This window comes from Ranitomeya imitator, chromosome 1 (assembly GCF_032444005.1).
Source record: "Ranitomeya imitator isolate aRanImi1 chromosome 1, aRanImi1.pri, whole genome shotgun sequence".
NCBI classification, from domain to species: domain Eukaryota; kingdom Metazoa; phylum Chordata; class Amphibia; order Anura; family Dendrobatidae; genus Ranitomeya; species Ranitomeya imitator.
The window spans coordinates 256,607,058-256,623,305 of NC_091282.1; the positions used below are offsets into that span (position 1 = coordinate 256,607,058).

The 16,248-nt window shown below is 42.3% G+C and overlaps 1 protein-coding gene across 1 annotated transcript in view; it reads left to right on the forward strand.

Moving 5' to 3' along the window:
* Positions 1-16,248, forward strand: part of DNAH10 (dynein axonemal heavy chain 10) — a 255,018-nt gene that overhangs the window by 157,559 nt on the left and 81,211 nt on the right. The window contains exons 40-44 of the mRNA XM_069755992.1: positions 1,337-1,472; positions 1,559-1,681; positions 1,793-1,927; positions 4,354-4,570; positions 4,660-4,779. Coding sequence (XP_069612093.1) covers positions 1,337-1,472; positions 1,559-1,681; positions 1,793-1,927; positions 4,354-4,570; positions 4,660-4,779 — 731 coding nt within the window. The remainder of the gene's footprint in view (positions 1-1,336; positions 1,473-1,558; positions 1,682-1,792; positions 1,928-4,353; positions 4,571-4,659; positions 4,780-16,248) is intronic.

Consider the following 16,248-nt stretch of genomic DNA (forward strand, 5'->3'; position numbering starts at 1 on the left):
TGGGAGCAGTGGTGTCAAGCAGATTATTGAGCAGTGTAGGTGCCCCCCAGGGAACGGTGCTTGCGCCCTTTCTATTCACACTGTATACTTCAGACTTTCAGTATAAATCTGAACTTTGCCATCTTCAAAAATTTTCGGATGACTCTGTGGTTGTGGGATGCATTAGGGGAGATCAGGGGGATGAGGAATATAGAAGGGTGGTGTCGAATTTCGTGGATTGGTGCAATGGTAACTATCTGCAGCTAAATGTTAAGAAAACCAAGGAGTTGGTGGCCAACTATAGCAGGATAAAGTTGGAATGCTTACCGATCACTATTGCTGGTCAGGAGGTAGAGCAGGTGGAGAGTTACAAATATTTGGGGGTCCATTTGGATAGCAAACTGGACTGGAGATGCCACTCAGAGTTTGTCTACAAGAAGGGGATGAGCAGACTGTATTTCCTAAGGAAACTGAGGTCTTTTAATGTGTGTAGCAAAATGTTAGAAATGTTCTACCAATCTGTGGTGGCAAGTGCCATCTTTTTTGCAATCACGTGCTGGGGTAGTAGTGTGCGGGCCTCTGATGCTAATAAGCTGAATAAGATTATTAAGAAGGCAAGTTCTGCTGTGGGCTACAATCTGGACTCTTTTGGGGAGGTAGTGGAGAAAAGAACTCTGAGAAAGTGTATGACAATTATGAACAATAATGCACATCCATTATATGAGCTATTCATGAGACAGAAGAGCACCTTCAGCAACCGGCTAATACTTCTGAGGTGTAAGAAGGAAAAATATAGGAAATCGTTTGTGCCAACTGCCATGGGAATGTACAACAATAACATTAGGGTTAAACCACCAAGGTGAATGTCTACTTATTTCTCTACATTTCAGTTCACTCGTTGTGTATGACCTATTCTAATGTATAATGTTCTTCTGTCAACAAACTGTCATGTCAACTATGGAATTCCTTTATGATTTTTATGATTTAAGTTGTGCTGCTGTGATACCATAATTTCCCACGGGATCAATAAAGTGTATCGTATCGTATCGTATCGTATCGTATGAAACTTATCTTTACCGTCATGTGCCCACCATATTTTTTTATACCGGAAATGTTGCGCTTTTTTCTGCTGCTTTTTATTTTCTTTACTTATATATATTTTCTGCAAGTGTCCGCACCAAAATATGTAACAACAATCTTCTCTGTTTATTGCATTTTTGCTACGTTTTTCTATGTTTGTGCCATTGCGTTTTTGATGCAGATTATGCTCATGTGTAATTACAATGGAAATATATTATTTGATGTTGAGGGGTTACTTATTATTTCTGCCATAAAACAGTATATTTATTTTCTACAGGTATATATTGTTTGATGGGGATGTTGATGCTCTCTGGGTGGAAAACATGAATTCAGTGATGGATGACAACAAGCTATTGACCTTGGCAAATGGAGAGAGAATTAGACTTCAGCCGCACTGTGCATTATTGTTTGAGGTCTGGGCTATTTTCATCTTTTTATTGATTTACTTCATCTGCAGTCTCTCTTATGCTGCTGTATAACTTGTGTCTTATTTCTTTAGGTTGGAGATTTACAATATGCATCACCGGCTACTGTGTCCCGTTGTGGGATGGTTTTTGTAGACCCTAAGAATCTTAAATACAGGCCTTACTGGCAGAAATGGGTCAGCAATAGGCAAAACAAGGTAAAGGCGTAAAGAGAATGAAAAGTTTGACTTAGAGCAACTTTCTTAACTTTCAATTTACCGCTTCTGAGGATTTGAAATTTTAGCTAATTTGCCTAATTTTTTTTTTAGCAAGAACAAGTTGAATTAAACCGATTATTTGAGAAATACGTGCCTCCTTGCATTGAAATGATTATTGAAGGAATTATGGATGGGAAACAAGGAGAAAAGTTAAAAACTATTGTTCCTCAAACAGATCTAAACATGGTAATTATCAATGATTTGGTTTTACACTATGTGAGTCAATGGCAGATTAGCTCTTTCCCAGAATAAAGGAAAGTAGCTAGCTAGTGCCACCTAACTGGCTTAGTTATATGTAAATGACCAATTGTTTAATGAGCCTTGCAACATGGTGCTTTATTGGCTCTTTTTTTGGGAGACCAGCTATGTATGAAGTGTTATTGGTTCTATGGGAATATGAAATCCATCCATCTACAGTATAGAGTGCTGTTTCAGGTTTTTGCCCCTCATTGGTACAAAGCAGAGTTTTGTTGGCTGTGTGATAGAACCTTGATGTGGCTTTTGTGGGATAGTTGGTGCCATATTGGCTCTTTTTTAGGCAACCAGCTATGTATGTAGTGTTTTTGGTTCTATGTGAAATCCATCCATGTACAGTACAGAGTGCTGTTTCAGGTACTTGTCCCCCATTGGTATAGAGCAGAGTTTTATTGGCTGTTTGAGATAACCTTGGTGCAGCTTTTTTTTGTGACAGTTGGCGCCATATTGTCTCTTTTTTTTGGGAGACCAGCGTATGATGTATGAAGTGTAATTGGCTCTATGGGAATATGAAATCCATCCATCTGCAGACAGCTGTTTTGGTGCCCTTCATCAGTAGAGAACATTGTTTGACTGGCTTAATGGACCGCCCTTTACAAAGCTTTTAGGGGAAGAGTTGATGGGTTATCCTTAAAGAAACCTGTCGCCCCTAAAATTACTTTCAGACCAACTATACCATGATATGGGTGTCTTCACCCCTATAAAAATCATAACTGTACTTGTTTTTGGTGCAGTGATTGTGAAAATAACTTTTAATCTATATGCAAATGAGGGGCCTTCTGTTGTGAATTCTGTGGCCAAGCTCCCTCCTGTGGTCGAGAGTGGTACTTCGGCTGGTTCTGTCTATGAGCTTCCTTTGGTGGATGAGAGTGGTACTGCGGCTTCTGAGTTTCCTTCCTCAGGTGATGAGGTTAAGTCGTTAGGTGCTGCTCTATTTAACTCCACCTGGTGCTTTGATCCTGGCCTCCAGTCAATGTTCTAGTATTGGTCTTGCTTCCTCCTGGATCGTTCCTGTGGCCTGTCTATCCTGCATAAGCTAAGTTTTGCTTGTGTTATTTTTGTTTGCTATTTTTTCTGTCCAGCTTGCTATATTGGTTTTTCTTGCTTGCTGGAAGCTCTGAGACGCAGAGGGAGCACCTCCGTACCGTTAGTCGGTGCGGAGGGTCTTTTTGCCCCTCTGCGTGGTTGTTTGTAGGTTTTTGTGTTGACCGCAAAGCTATCTTTCCTATCCTCGGTCTATTCAGTAAGTCGGGCCTCACTTTGCTAAATCTATTTCATCTCTGTGTTTATATTTTCATCTTACTCACAGTCATTATATGTGGGGGGCTGCCTTTTCCTCTGGGGAATTTCTCTGAGGCAAGGTAGGCTTATTTTTCTCTCTTCAGGGCTAGTTAGTTTCTCAGGCTGTGCCGAGTTGCATAGGGAGCGTTAGGCGCAATCCACGGCTACCTCTAGTGTGGTGTGTTAGGATTAGGGATTGCGGTCAGCAGAGTTCCCACGTCTCAGAGCTCGTCCTTTGTTTTTGGTAATTGTCAGGTCACTTTGTGTGCTCTGAACTTCAATGTCCATTGTGGTTCTGAATTACCTGTTCATAACAGCCTTCGTTGCAACAATGTTGTGGCCATGAGCTTGGTACACCGTTATGCCCCCTCAGCTTGCATCTTGGGGACGGTGCTCACTCCTAGAGTGAATGCTGCCCTGCGTGTGTGTGCATGTGTCCTGATATTGGCTGTGCCGGCTACGCACGCACACAGTGGCTCAACATGATCTCCTTCCTGGTTCCTCTCTGCTGATGCTGCTTGATACTTCAGGAACTTTAGCAAGGGGAGTCCACAGAGAGCGAGGTAGCACAACACACCCAACTATTGTGTGTGTGCCAGTATCATTGCACACACACGGGGCAGTGTTCACTCCAGGAGTAAGCACTGTCCATCACAAGCTAGGGCAGTCCCCAAGATGCAAAATGTAGAATTAAGGGTGCACCTAGCTCACTGCCACACCATGAGTGCACAAAATCCCCCTAATTTCCATATGGATTTAAATTTATTTCCACAAGCATTGTACCAGTAGCAATCACAGTGCTCATATGATTTTTATAGGGTTGAAGTCCACTAAATCACTGTATTAAAGGCATTTTGGGGGTGAGAGACTCCCTTTAAGGAGACTAGCTTTGTATGAAGCCTCGTGAGAACCATTTATGGATAATGGATTGCTACCAGTAAAACCGTCCAAAGGGGACCCTTAGTCAATTCCCTGGGACCCATAGCCATTGATTGATTCTACATACACATACCATATACATTTAAGATTTCTTTTAATATAAGAAATGCAATGTTCTATTCTCATAAACTCTATAGGTGACACAACTGTCTGTGATGCTTGATGCTTTAATTGAAAAAGAGGTTGAAGATGTGGACATCTTAGAATGCTACTTCATAGAGGCTTTATACTGCTCTTTGGGAGCAACATTGCTTGAAAATGGAAGAAATAAATTTGATGAGTACATGAAACGTTTAGCCTCAATGTCAACCAGTTACGATGAGCAGATTCCAGCTGGACCTGGAGAACTTCCCGGTAAGTGCTATTCCATGAAGAAGATTACATTTCAAATCTGGTGGATTTGTTTAAAAGGGGATTACTTAAATTTGTGGATTTTTTTTCAGGTCAGCTACCTACCATTTATGACTTTCATTTTGATGCTGAGAAAAAGAAATGGATACCTTGGAGCAACTTGGTCTCAAAATATATACATAAACCGGAGGAGAAGTTTATTGATATTCTAGGTAAGTTTGAAGATGTATAATGTTTTGAATTATTCGGGCATTCAATGTTCTAGGGTTTATGGTCGAAATGCTTAATGGTGTTTTTAGAGAGGTATCTTCTTTAACCCAGCAAATTTTTATCCATAGCTAATAACTTACTGTGTTGCGACAACTTTTAGTGTGGTCCAATCAATGAGGAAATCCAAGTTAGTGCCATCATTCCTGCTGAACTTCCTCTTGTATTTTTACCCACCCTCACATTTACACACATACACTGTACATTCATATGTGTGAAGGGGTAAAAAATAAATATACGTAGCGAGTGACCATGCAGATGTCCCTTTCTGTGGGCACTTTTCAACTACAGCTGTATGATTTACATTGGGCCATGAGTTTTACAGAGAAATATTGTTATAGGCATTGGCCCCAATTCAGCAGTTTTCACCCAAATTCTGTTGTATTTAACATGTTGCACACTTTTGTCGCTTTTATGCCAGTCTTGGCTAGCTCTGCCCATTTTTGAAAAGTGGGAGAGCGCAGCTGGCAAATTTATCTTAATTAAGGCTGGTTTCACATTTGCGTTTTTTGCCGCTGCGTTTTAGCGCAAAAAAAGCATGCGTTTTTTTCTATACTTAACATTAAAAATGCATGCGTTTTTTTGCATGCGTTTTGCCGCGTTTTGCCGACGCATGCGTCGTTTCTATGCTTGCGTTTTGTTGCGGAAATGCAACCTGTAGTAATTTCTAGCGGTGTTTTATTACCGCAAAAAAACGCATGCGTTTTTTTTCCGGCAAAAAACGTATTGCTGTCTATGTAAACGCATGCGTTTTTAAGCACATGCGTTTGCATGCGTTTTTAAACGCATGCGTTTCAATAGAAAAACACAAGAATACACACTGATAAGCCACCCCCCAACCCTAACCCTAAACCTAGGGATCCTAACCCTAACCCTAGGGTTAGGGTTAGGATCCCTAGTAACCCTAGGGATCCTAACCCTAACCCTAAGGGTTAGGGTTAGGATCCCTGGGTTAGGGTTAGGGTTAGGATCCCTAGGGTTAGGGTTAGGATCCCTAGGGTTAGTGTTAGGATCCCTAGGGTTAGGGTTAGGCTTAGGATCCCTAGGGTTACTAGGGATCCTAACCCTAACCCTAGGGATCCTAACCCTAACCCTAGCTATTTCTGTTTATAGTGGGATTTCTAGTTGATTTTGATGATTGGCATCTGTCACACACTTCTCATCATGCGTTTCAAAAACGCAAACGCAGGAAAAAACGCATGTAAACGCGTCAAAACGCTGCGGTTTTTTACCACATGCAAAAACGCATGCGTCTAAAAAACGAAGCATTTGAACGCGTTTAAATGCGTTTTTTGCACCACATGCGTTTGCGTTAAAACGCTGCGTTTTTTAACGCAAATGTGAAACTAGCCTTACATCACAAAAGTTGCTTAAATTAAGGCTAAAATGTTCTTGCGTCAATTATTGGGGCGGTGCCCGCCCCATATTGAATTTGGAGCATCATAGTCTAGTGCACTCTTCATCAAGACTTGGGTGCAAAAATGTAGTAATGATTTAGGGCCAGGGCGTGTCCTGGATGGCCATGTGAGCGGTCGCTAAGGAGAGAGCTCCTGCGGCCACAAGCACTTTTATCCTGTGCAGACACCGCTGGTTGTCCCTAACCTAGCCATACCTGGAGGCTGAAGCACCTGGGAGCGAAGGAGATCTGTGGGGACACCCAGAGAGGCTCATAATGACGCGGAGGAGGCAGAGGGATGCGGGAGCAGGAGAGGCTGGTGGGATCCAAGATGGCGCCGCGGCCAGAGTGGATGCTGAGAAAGAGAATGCTGCCTGTCAGAAGCGCATGGAGACTGCCGCAAAGCTTAAAAGGTTTGCTCGGATGGACAGTGGGGAAGAGGCACAAGAGTCTATTGCAGAGAAATCTGAAGGAGAGGAAGAGAAGGAGAAAACTGATGAAGGACTTCGGGGGGCACAGAAGGGGGAGGAAGAAAGTAGCATGGCTGTAGCAGGGGAGGCTGAGAAGGAAGTAGAACAGAGAGGGGAGCCGACCCTAAAGGATGTTTTTTTCCTTTTATCCTCTTGCAATCAGTCCCTAAATGATTTAACCCTTTAGATGAAGGAGGTGAAAGGGGAGATTATACAGATAAAGGCTGCCATACAGAAAATGGATAAACGCATGGGAGAGGTGGAGGAAAGGATGAGTACTGAGGAGAATCATGTGGTCCAACTACAAAAGGCAGAGAGAAAGTTTGTCCAACAGATATCGGAATTGGCGGTAAAAAATGAGGACCTAGAAAACAGATCCAGAAGAAATAATATCCGGATAGTGGGTCTGCCGGAAAAAACAGAGGGGAGAAACCCTATTGAGTTTATTGAAAATTGGTTAAAGGAGAAGGTTGGTGCCGAGGTTCTGACAAAGGTCTTTGCTGTGGAAAGAGCGCACAGAGTTCCGCCGCAGCCCCCTCCCCCTGGAGCCAACCCCCGTACCATGCTGGCTAAGATATTAAACTACAGAGACAGAGACATTGTTTTTAGGAAGGCCAGAGAAATGGAGGATCTCACTGTTGATGGACAGAGGATTGCCATCTACCTGGATTACTCTGCTGTGGTCCAGAAACAGAGAATGCAATTTACTGGCATCAAGAGGCGACTGAGAGAACTGGGAGTGCAATACTCCATGTTTTTTCCTGCGAGGTTCAGAGTGGTCGCCTTTAATAAAGCCCATTTCTTCACGACACTAGAGGACGCCACCCAATGTATTAACGTCAATGCCAAGAAACTGCAGGCGGCGGGAGACTGACTTTCAGTGGAGACGTGAGCTTTTATTGTTACCATGATGTTTGGAATAAGAGAACTGGGTTGCTTCTTGTACCCATTTAATGCCTGTGTCTCTTCCATTTTCGGAGGAGTGGAGTATGGCTGGGTTTGATTAATGTTAGTTAGAGACGCGCTGGAAAATGTGGGGGGAGGTGGGGATTGTTAATAGGGTGTACTGTAAGGCTACTTTCACACTTCCGTCTTTTAGAATCAGTCACAACCCGTCAAAGTGTTGAAAAGACGGATCCTGTGCAGATTGTAAAAAACGGATGACGACGACAGTCCGCCAAAACACGACGGATGCGACGTGTGGCCATCCGTTGCGATCTGTCGCTAATACAAGTCTATGGGAAAAAAACGGATCCTGCAGGCACATTTGCAGGATCTGTTTTTTTCCCAAAACGATGCATTGCAACGGATCTGAAAAGACGGAAGTGTGAAAGTAGCCATGTTGTTTTTGGAATCTCTTTACCTCACTGTTTGTTTTGTTCTGTTAATGATTAATGTAAAGAGATGTGGTTCTGAGGGTTGCGGGAGCCAGTTAGGGGAGATTACTTAGGTGAGAGTGTCTAAAATGGGCCGAGGAGCCCCACTATCGATGAGAGGAAAATGCTTTATCTTAAGTGGAGGTTGATGGGGATGGGAGTTCAAAGGGAGGGGGAGAGACAGCTCAGGTTAAGGAGTAGGGTTTTCTGGATGACTGTTCCGCGTCATGATGGGGGACTGTATTAAAATACTGAGTTGGAATGTTAGAGGCCTAGCGGATAAACCCAGACGAGCGGCGGTGCTGCAATACGCATGAGACCAGGGGGCCTCACTGATATGTCTGCTGGAGACACACTTGGTTCGTGAGAAGGTGGACTTCTTACGTAGGCGCTGGTTGCAAAAGACGTATCATTCCACCTTCTCTACATACTCAAGAGGTGTATCGGTATTGGTTTCAACAGGTGTGCGCTATGATGAGGTGAAGGTGTATGTTGATGTGGATGGACAATATGTGGTAGTGAAATGCAGAATGCTTGGTGTTTTGATGTGTGTGGTGGCTATGTACATTCCTCCCGCTTATTCGAGCAAAAAACTTACAGAAGTGCTGGAATTGATTGGATGGGGAGATCCAATGCCGCTTTTAATTATTGAAGACCTCAACAACATATGTGATGATTTCTGGGATAGAGACAAAAATATACAGAACAGGTTGGAAAGACATACTACGCCGTTCGGAACATATATTCGAGAGATTGGTATGACTGATTTGTGGAGAGTGTGCCACGTTGGGGAGAGGGGATATTCTTGTTATTCACCGGCTCATAATACAACCCCTGGCAAAAATTATGGAATCACCAGCCTTGGAGGATGTTCATTCAGTTGTTTAATTTTATAGGAAATAAAGCAGATCATAGACATTGCACAAAACTAAAGTCATTTCAAATGGCAACTTTCTGACTTTAAGAAACACTAAAAGAAATCAAGAACAAAAAATGTGGTAGTCAGTAATGGTTACTTTTTTAACCAAGCATAGGGGAAAAATTATGGAATCACTCAATTCTGAGGAAAAAATTATGGAATCACTCGGAAAATTTTCATACCCAAAAATAATATCTGCATCAAATTAGATCTGCTCGTTAGTCTGCATCTAAAAAGGAGTGATCACACCTTAGAGAGCTGTTGCACCAAGTGGACTGACAGGAATCATCATCATCATCATCAACATGAGAGATGTGAATTAAGACAGAGGAGAGGATTATCAAACTCTTAAAAGAGGGTAAATCATAACGCAATGTTGTAAAAGATGTTGGTTATTCACAGTCAGCTGTGTCTAAAATCTGGACAAAATACAAACAACATGGGAAGGTTGTTAAAGGCAAACATACTGGTAGACCAAGGAAGACCTCAAAGTGTCAAGACCGGAAACTTAAAGCAATATGTCTCCAAAACAGGAAATGTACAACAAAATAAATGAGGAACGAATGGGTGGAAACTGGAGTCAACGTCTCTGACCGAACTGTACGAAACCGTCTAAAGGAAATGGGATTTACATACAGGAAAGCTAAACGAAAGGCATCATTAACACCTAAACAGAAAAAAACAAGGTTACAATGGACTAAGGAAATGCAATCGTGGACTGTGGATGACTGAATGAAAGTCATATTCAGTGATGAATCACGAATCTGCATTGGGCAAGGTGATGATGCTGGAACTTTTGATTGGTGCCGTTCCAATTAGATTTATAAAGATGACTGCCTGAAGGGAACATGCAAATTTCCACAGCCATTGATGATATGGGGCTGCATGTCAGGTAAAGGCACTGGGGAGATGGCTGTCAATACATCTTCAATAAATGCACAAGTTTATGTTGATATTTTGGACACTTTTCTTATCCCATCATTTGAAAGGATGTTTGGGGATGATGAAATCATTTTTCAAGATGATAATGCATCCTGCAATAGAGCAAAAACTGTGCAAACATTCCTTGAAAAAAGACACATAAGGTCAATGTCATGGCCTGCCAATAGTCCGGTTATCAATCCAATTGAAAATCTTTGGTGGAAGTTGAAGAAAATGGTCCATGACAAGGCTCCAATCTGCAAATCTGACCTGGCAACAGCAATCAGAGAAAGTTGGAGCCAGATTGATGAAGAGTACTATATGACACTCATTAAATCCATGCCTCAGAGACTGCAAGCTGTTATAAAAGCCTGAGGTGGTGCAACAAAATACTAGTGATGTTTTGGAGTGTTTTTTTTTTTTATTTGTTTTTCATGATTCCATAATTTTTTCCTCAGAATTGAGTGATTCCATAATTTTTTCCCTATGCTTGGTTAAAAAAGGAGGTAGTGGGGCATATTGCTCTCATTGGTGGCATCTGCCTTGAGGGGTACATCATTCGTACATTCGCTGTCAATGGTACAAAAGTGTCGGAGCCCTCTGAGATCTTAAGGGTCTTTACAGACTTTTACGCGGATCTGTACTCCTCTGGTGTGGTCCCATCGGGGGTGACAACGTGGCATATCTAGAAGGTATTGTCTTACCTAGGCTGAGTGAGGAAGATAGGGTAAGTTTCGAGGGGCCTATCACGGACGAAGAAGTAAGTGGCGCTTTAAGGGCTATGGCAAGAGGTAAGGCGCCAGGAGCAGATGGACTTCCAGATGAAATTTATAAGGAGATGGACGAAGTGCTGCTACCCAGATTACGAGTAGTCTTGGAGGAGGCTAGGAATAGGGGGATTCTCCCAACCTCCATGAGGGAGGCAATAATAGTTGTAATCCCAAAGGAAGATAAAGATCTGTAAAACAAACAAACAAGAGGTGCCGCGCTGCACAAAGGCTATAGCTGTATGGTGAGTGAGTTCCAATGTCCTACCTCACAGACGGAGGCTGACAAATGTCCTGGGTTAGAAGGTGGCTGCCACAGAACTGTATCCTCCGAAGTGTGAGAGGGCTGCAGCGTCAGCAGTACATAACTGAAAAGGGAGCGTCCTCCCGTAGTGCAATAGTCCCCTATACGCTCGCCGCTGGAGATCCCGGCTGGCCGCCTCGGCCGATGGCGCCGCCGAACAGTAGCGAAACGAAAAGGGGGCGTGGCTAAACGGTGACGTCACCAGTCCATAAGATGGACACAAACAAGGGCCAATCCCGACGCGTTTCGAGGGTAACAACCCTCTTCCTCAAGGTATGGCTGCCCTGCATGTGCTAGTTGTTTATATAGCCACAAACACCCAGTGTCGTGCACAGCATAACGCCCACCTCCAACAGAGCCCACCCACATATACAAGAATACAAGGATCCAAGCCTGCCCGCTGGACCCTCCCGGATATATAGAAAGCTACTAAACCCTATGGTGATACCCAAATAAAAAACATATAAATGAATGAGAATGCTAATGCTGTGTTGCCAGTTAAGAACAAGGTATACCCCCAACCCCACTAAAATTAAAAACTGCAACCTTTAATAATATCTTTAAAACTGATAACTACATGGAAAAATACCCAACCCTGTTTAAAAAACAACATACTTTAGATGCTTACTTATTTAAAAAAAAAAAAAAAAAGAAAGGGGGGCTGTGATGTTTAATCGTTACTACCAGTGTTCACAGTAAATGTGGACTCCTCGAATAAAAGATGCCCTGTCCCCTCCCCCTCTAAGTAAAATAGACGCTAGTGTGAACAGCACAAGAGCTAATTAAAAAAACCCTGCTCCTGTTTACAGTAACACTGCACATAACAGTACTCCTAATTTACAGAAATCCTTCTCCTTATAGGGCATACAATTCAATCTCAAAATTTAATCCCTTAGGGGCCAAACTATCCAACGTGAAAATCCACTTCGATTCCACTCTTGACATACTTTTCAAATAGTCCCCGCCCCTAGGGTTTTCTTTAACAATTTGAATCCCACAAAAGGAGGTGCGGTGCCATGACCGATTATGTTGATCAGCAAAATGGCGCGATAGCGGGTGCCCCATAAAACCCTTGCCAATGTTGTTCAAATGTTCTTTTATTCTATCTTTGAGCCACCTCTTAGTGCGGCCCACATAGAGCTTATCACATGGGCATCTTACCGTATAAATAACCCCTTTGGAATGACAGGAGATGTTGTCTCTAATCAAAAATGATTCAGTTCTATCTGCATTCCAAAACAGCGTCTGAGCCGATCGTTTACTTTCTGTACGTACACAGCAAATACAACTTCCACAATTGAAAAATCCTTTATCCATAGAATGTTGGTGTCCTGATGGTCCGCGCCCCATAATACTCATTCCCATTTTAATAGTGGGGGCCAGAATGTTTCCCACGTTCCGGACCCTCCTATAGATAAACCTCGGATTCTCTGGAAGTAATTCACCCACACTTTTATCCCCTTTTAAGATGGACCAGTGTTTCTGAATGATATTGGTAAATTTCTTCCTATTAACATGAAATTGGGTGATGAAAGGTAACTTACTGATTGCTTGTGCCGTACCGCAGCTCCCATTCGCTTGTCTTCCCCCATAAATTAAATCTGTTCTTACCAGGGTTTTTGCCTTCTCACTTGCTTCCTTAAGGAGTGGCAGATGGTATCCCTTTTCAGTGAACTGCTCCATCAAATATTTGGATTCTATATCGTAATCAAGGTCTCTAGTACAATTTCTCCTCACGCGTGTAAACTGACTCTTTGGGATGTTGAGTAGCCATACTGGTAGATGACAACTGTCTACATGTATATAACTATTACAATCCACCTCCTTGCGGTAACACCTGGTAGAAAGCCTGTTGTCATCCACAAAAATGTTCAAGTCCAAAAAATTGATGTTGGTGCTACTAACTGTAGGGGTAAACTCCAGGCCAAATGCATTGTCATTTAGTCCTGCTAGAAACCCTTGTAGGTCAGCTTGTGACCCATCCCAAATAAAAATCACATCGTCGATAAAGCGACGCCACATAATTAGACCTTTACATAGTTGGCCATACCCATGAACATGTGACTCCTCCCACAGTCCAACATACAAGTTAGCATAACTAGGGGCAAATTTTGTACCCATGGCTGTTCCCCAGGTTTGCAAATAAAATTGTTTACCGTAAACAAAATAATTATGAGTTAAAATAAATTTAATACTCTCCACGATAAAAGAAATCTGAGTAGCATTATAAATGGACAACCGTTTCAGGAAATATTCTGCTGCTATACACCCCTTTTCGTGATCAATGATTGTGTACAGGGATATGACATCTAGGGTGCCGAGTATATAACTATCCGACCACCGTACAGTTTCTAGTGCTCTAATGGTATCCCCTGTGTCCTTCAAGTATGCTGGAAGGAGTGTGGTACATTTCTGTAAATGGATATCCACATACTCCGATAGGTTTGCCGTTAGGCAATTGATCCCTGACACAATAGGTCTCCCCGGTGGATGTACCGGATCTTTATGAATTTTCGGTATGTGATAAAATATTGCCACACTAGGTGTTTTATTATACACAAACTGAAACTCCTTTCTGTTCAATACCCCTGAAGATTTACCCTGACAGGCCAATACATACAGCTGTTTGATGAATCGGCTGGTGGGGTCCCCCAGCAATTTCTTATAAGTACTTTCATCATCAAGAAGCCTCATTGATTCATCCTGATACATGGACCGGTCCATGATGACGATCCCCCCTCCTTTGTCCGCTATGCGGACAATGATGTCCTGGTTATCCTGCATGTTGACCAGGGCATTTTTTTCCTCCCGAGTGAGGTTACACGGTGCATATTTAGGGTTCCTTCTTTTAATTTTTCTGATATCCCTAGTAACCAATGTCTCAAATGTAATAAAAGCATTCGAATACTCATTGATAGGATTAAATGCCGATGGTTTGGCCAATGACGTGTGTATAAACTCGTCATTGACCATATTCTGTGAGCTGGCACCCACTAACTCCTTTTTCAAGAAATGTTTTTTAACCGCTAGGTTACGGAGGAACTTTTTCAAACAAACATATAGGTTGAACGGGTTAGTTTCCGTAGTGGGGGCAAACTTCAACCCTTTACGCAGAAGGGATTCTTCGTTCTCAGTCAGCACATACGAGCTTAAATTAAACATTTTTTGTTGTTGTTTTGCTTGTGGTGCCTCATCCCTTACTTTTGTTTTTGTTTTGGTGAGTTTCCTCCCACCTCTCTTCCCCCGTTTTTTGTATTTCTTAATTGAAAAAAATTATGATAACCTTTGGAAATCCCTCCTTTATTATTATTCCCTCCTCCCCCTTTTGTGGTGGATTTTTGTTGTAATTTTTTATTGTTAAAAGTCTCAATCCTACTGGGCCCATTCTTCCTTTGGACCTGTGCCTGTAATGGCACTCTAGATTTATCTACTGGGTTACTGGATCCCTTCCTAGTAGTTATACTTTTCTTAGCAGCCAAAGAGACCCCTTGCATACCCGATGTACCAGGGTCCCCTGAGGTTGATGCCAATTGGGAATATCTATTCCCAATAGGAATACCATTGATAATAGGGGTGCAGGGATCCACTAACGGTGACTCCATCTGCGTAGTATCTAGGTGTTCCAAAATATCCATATTTTCTAATGTTCGCACAACGGGAGTTTCCTCCTGTACAATATAATGTCTATTGTTAATTGACATTGGGGTATACTGAGTGGAATTAGTATTCGTGTAGGTTGAAAAAACTATTGAGGCATTGGATGGTGTTTGTGGTGGAGTGACTTCATACTCATCTACTACAATGAATTCTGTCTCCATTTGTTGGTGGTTGGACAAAGTTGCATCCGTAACCAGTCTATTAGAAAGAATGGAACTCTGTACCGAACTCCTACATGCCTCCACTGAAACTTTATCCCTAATGAATTTCTTCATTTTTTTATTTCTGATTTCTTTTTCCCTTTCCTTTAATCTGAGAATAATATTAGATACTAGATCCTGGATTTCCCCCAGATCATCATAAACTTTAAGTTGTTCAAATGCATCCCCAATTTCAATGCCAATTCTATGAAGATTTATTTTACGTTTCTCAATAATGAATCCCATTGCCCTCCTAGAAAAATTAAAAAACATATCATCCCATTCCTTTTGTATAGTGGGATCCCCGAAGTCTCCTGCAAGGGTCTTGTATACTTCAAGGCCTTTTGGAACCTTATATGCTTGAACGTACTTCTCTAATGAGGCAACCTCCCAAAGGTCCCTCATTTCAATAAAAAGGAGCTTCTCTAATCCCCTCAGAATATCCCTCGCCCTGTCTAAATCAGTGGCCACACTGTGTGGTTGCCCCACACAGCATTAGCATTCTCATTCATTTATAAAAGAAGGAACCCTAAATATGCACCGTGTAACCTCACTCGGGAGGAAAAAAATGCCCTGGTCAACATGCAGGATAACCAGGACATCATTGTCCGCACAGCGGACAAAGGAGGGGGGATCGTCATCATGGACCGGTCCATGTATCAGGATGAATCAATGAGGCTTCTTGATGATGAAAGTACTTATAAGAAATTGCTGGGGGACCCCACCAGCCGATTCATCAAACAGCTGTATGTATTGGCCTGTCAGGGTAAATCTTCAGGAGTATTGAACAGAAAGGAGTTTCAGTTTGTGTATAATAAAACACCTAGTGTGGCAATATTTTATCACATACCGAAAATTCATAAAGATCCGGTACATCCACCGGGGAGACCTATTGTGTCAGGGATCAATTGCCTAACGGCAAACCTATCGGAGTATGTGGATATCCATTTACAGAAATGTACCACACTCCTTCCAGCATACTTGAAGGACACAGGGGATACCATTAGAGCACTAGAAACTGTACGGTGGTCGGATAGTTATATACTCGGCACCCTAGATGTCAAATCCCTGTACACAATCATTGATCACGAAAAGGGGTGTATAGCAGCAGAATATTTCCTGAAACGGTTGTCCATTTATAATGCTACTCAGATTTCTTTTATCGTGGAGAGTATTAAATTTATTTTAACTCATAATTATTTTGTTTACGGTAAACAATTTTATTTGCAAACCTGGGGAACAGCCATGGGTACAAAATTTGCCCCTAGTTATGCTAACTTGTATGTTGGACTGTGGGAGGAGTCACATGTTCATGGGGATGGCCAACTATGTAAAGGTCTAATTATGTGGCGTCGCTTTATCGACGATGTGATTTTTATTTGGGATGGGTCACAAGCTGACCTA